The following is a 2,285-nucleotide window of genomic DNA, read 5'->3' on the forward strand; positions in this document are numbered from 1 at the left end:
GGAGGTGGTGCGGGCCGCGGCGGGGCGGGGGCGGGAGCGAGCGCGGGTGGTGCGGGGAGAGGAAGCGGGCGGGCTCGAGGAGGGAGGCGGCGGCCATGGCGGAGCGCAAGGCGCGATTTTTCTTTTCTTTTCTTTCTGAGGAGTGTGTGGCGGTGGAGCGTCGGGATGGAGAGGATGACCGGCGCCGGAGCTTGTGTGTGTGCGTCTGTCCTCTTCCGCCGCGTGAAGAGAAGAGCACGGTGGGTGGAAGTTTCAGTCTACGCGGGGAGGCAACCAACGGCTTGGATCGGGCCTGCTAATGACCGACGACGTTGATGAAACCTGCGATTAGACCATGATAAAAAAAAGACATTCTTTTTAACTTTTGAGGGGAATCCCCGAGCTCACACGCTCGGAAGACACATGGAGCCAAGTTTTACAAAGAGATCTAATGCAACCTTCCATAGCTAGGATATGTGCAGCCTTGTTTGCCGAACGTCACACCCAAGCAAATTCTGAACTCTTAAAAGGGGGTCAGTAAACCTTTAATCTCCTCAACCAGTTGCCCGTTAGTCGAGGGATCCTTCTTCTGCACATCCATAATCTTACGTTGCTTTGCTAGTGCCTCATCAGCATTCGTCTTAACCCATCCTTCCTGTGGTTTCCTCCATGGATGATTTGACCGAGGCCATGTTTACGCCGACACTACTTTCTTTTGTGTGTGTGTGTTGGGGGGGGGGGGTAAAACATTTTTATCCCATTCATGATTATAGTGTTAGGGCATCTTCAACGCTGACTCCTAAACCATACACTACATCCATCCGTGAATCGTGGGACCGGTCCAGGGACATGGATGCGAGAGTTGGCCGTCCAATGCTATCCCCTAAATGTCTGCTAGTACGACTAATTTGAAATTCAAATCCATCCAATCGCATAGCATGCTGGATCACATCCTCCTGATCACAACTAAAAAGGGGGCAAGTATGCATAGTTTTAAATACCCGATAACAAGAGAATATTGTCCGACAATCCGGGCAAAAAGAATCCGCCCTGCTGGACCAACAATTCGAGCCTCCACACTAGATCTGCCGTCGCTGCCTCTGCATCCTTCTCCGCCGTCTTGGCCGCCTCCTTCTCTGTCACCTCCTTCTCCGTCGTCGCCTTCTTCGCCTCCAGCTCTTCCTTCTGCCACTTCAACATCTCAAAACAGATGGCATGCACAATCACCCTTGTGTCGTCATCCAAATCCTCAATCTTCAAGGTCAACATCTTCGTATCTTTCAAAGCGACTACGATCCCAACCTTCTTCTCTATGAGCTTGAGCTTCTTCTCGGTCGCCACCATCAACATATTAAACATCTCCGCCTTTTTTCCTCTTTGGCATCAGAACGCTTGACGTATGCCTCCTCCTTCTTGGACAAGACGTCTCGAACCTCTCTGTCATCTTGGCCGCCGCCCATTCTCGCTTCGCCCTCTCCTCCTCCCACTTCTTTCTCCGGACCCTTGTATAACCTTGTCGGGGGGCTCTTTTGTTGGGCCGGTTGGATTATTGATATCTGTTAGGGAACATAGTAATTTCAAAATTTTCTTACGCACACGCAAGATCATGGTGATGCATAGCAACGAGAGGGGAGAGTGTGTCCACGTACCCTCGTAGACCGAAAGCGGAAGCGTTAGCACAACGCGGTTGATGTAGTCGTACGTCTTCATGATCTGACCGATCAAGTACCGAACGCACGGCACCTCCGAGTTCAGCACATGTTTAGCCCGATGACGTCCATCGAACTCCGATCCAGCCAAGTGTTGAGGGAGAGTTTCGTCAGCACGACAGCGTGGTGACGACGATGACGTTCTACCGACGCAGGGCTTCGCCTAAGCACCGCTACGATATGATCGAGGTGGATTATGGTGGAGGGAGGCACCGCACACGGCTAAGAAATTAAGAGATCAATTGTTGTGTCTATGGGGTGCCCCTGGCCACGTATATAAAGGAGTGAAGGAGGGGAGCGGCCGGCCCTCTCTATGGCACGCCTGTGACGCCCCCGATTCAATCGTACACTAATCATACACGCAAACGTGTACGATCAAGATCAGGGACTCACGGGAAGATATCACAACACAACTCTACAAAAAAAAGTCATACAAGCATCATATTACAAGCCAGGGGCCTCGAAGGCTCGAATTCAAGAGCTCGATCATAGACGAGTCAGCGGAAGCAACAATATCTGAGTACAGACATAAGTTAAACAAGTTTGCCTTAAGAAGGCTAGCACAAACTGGGATACATATCGAAAGAGGCGCAGGCC

General features: G+C 51.3%; 1 protein-coding gene across 1 annotated transcript in view; it reads right to left on the reverse strand.

The window, feature by feature from the left end:
• LOC119286985 overlaps positions 1 to 187 on the reverse strand; it is a 4,851-nt gene extending 4,664 nt beyond the window's left edge. Inside the window, exon 1 of the mRNA XM_037566461.1 lies at positions 3 to 187. Coding sequence (XP_037422358.1) covers positions 3 to 97 — 95 coding nt within the window. The 5' untranslated portion in view covers positions 98 to 187. The remainder of the gene's footprint in view (positions 1 to 2) is intronic.
• Positions 188 to 2,285: the final 2,098 nt, after the last annotated feature.

This window comes from Triticum dicoccoides, chromosome 4A (genome assembly GCF_002162155.2).
Source record: "Triticum dicoccoides isolate Atlit2015 ecotype Zavitan chromosome 4A, WEW_v2.0, whole genome shotgun sequence".
Lineage (NCBI taxonomy): Eukaryota > Viridiplantae > Streptophyta > Magnoliopsida > Poales > Poaceae > Triticum > Triticum dicoccoides.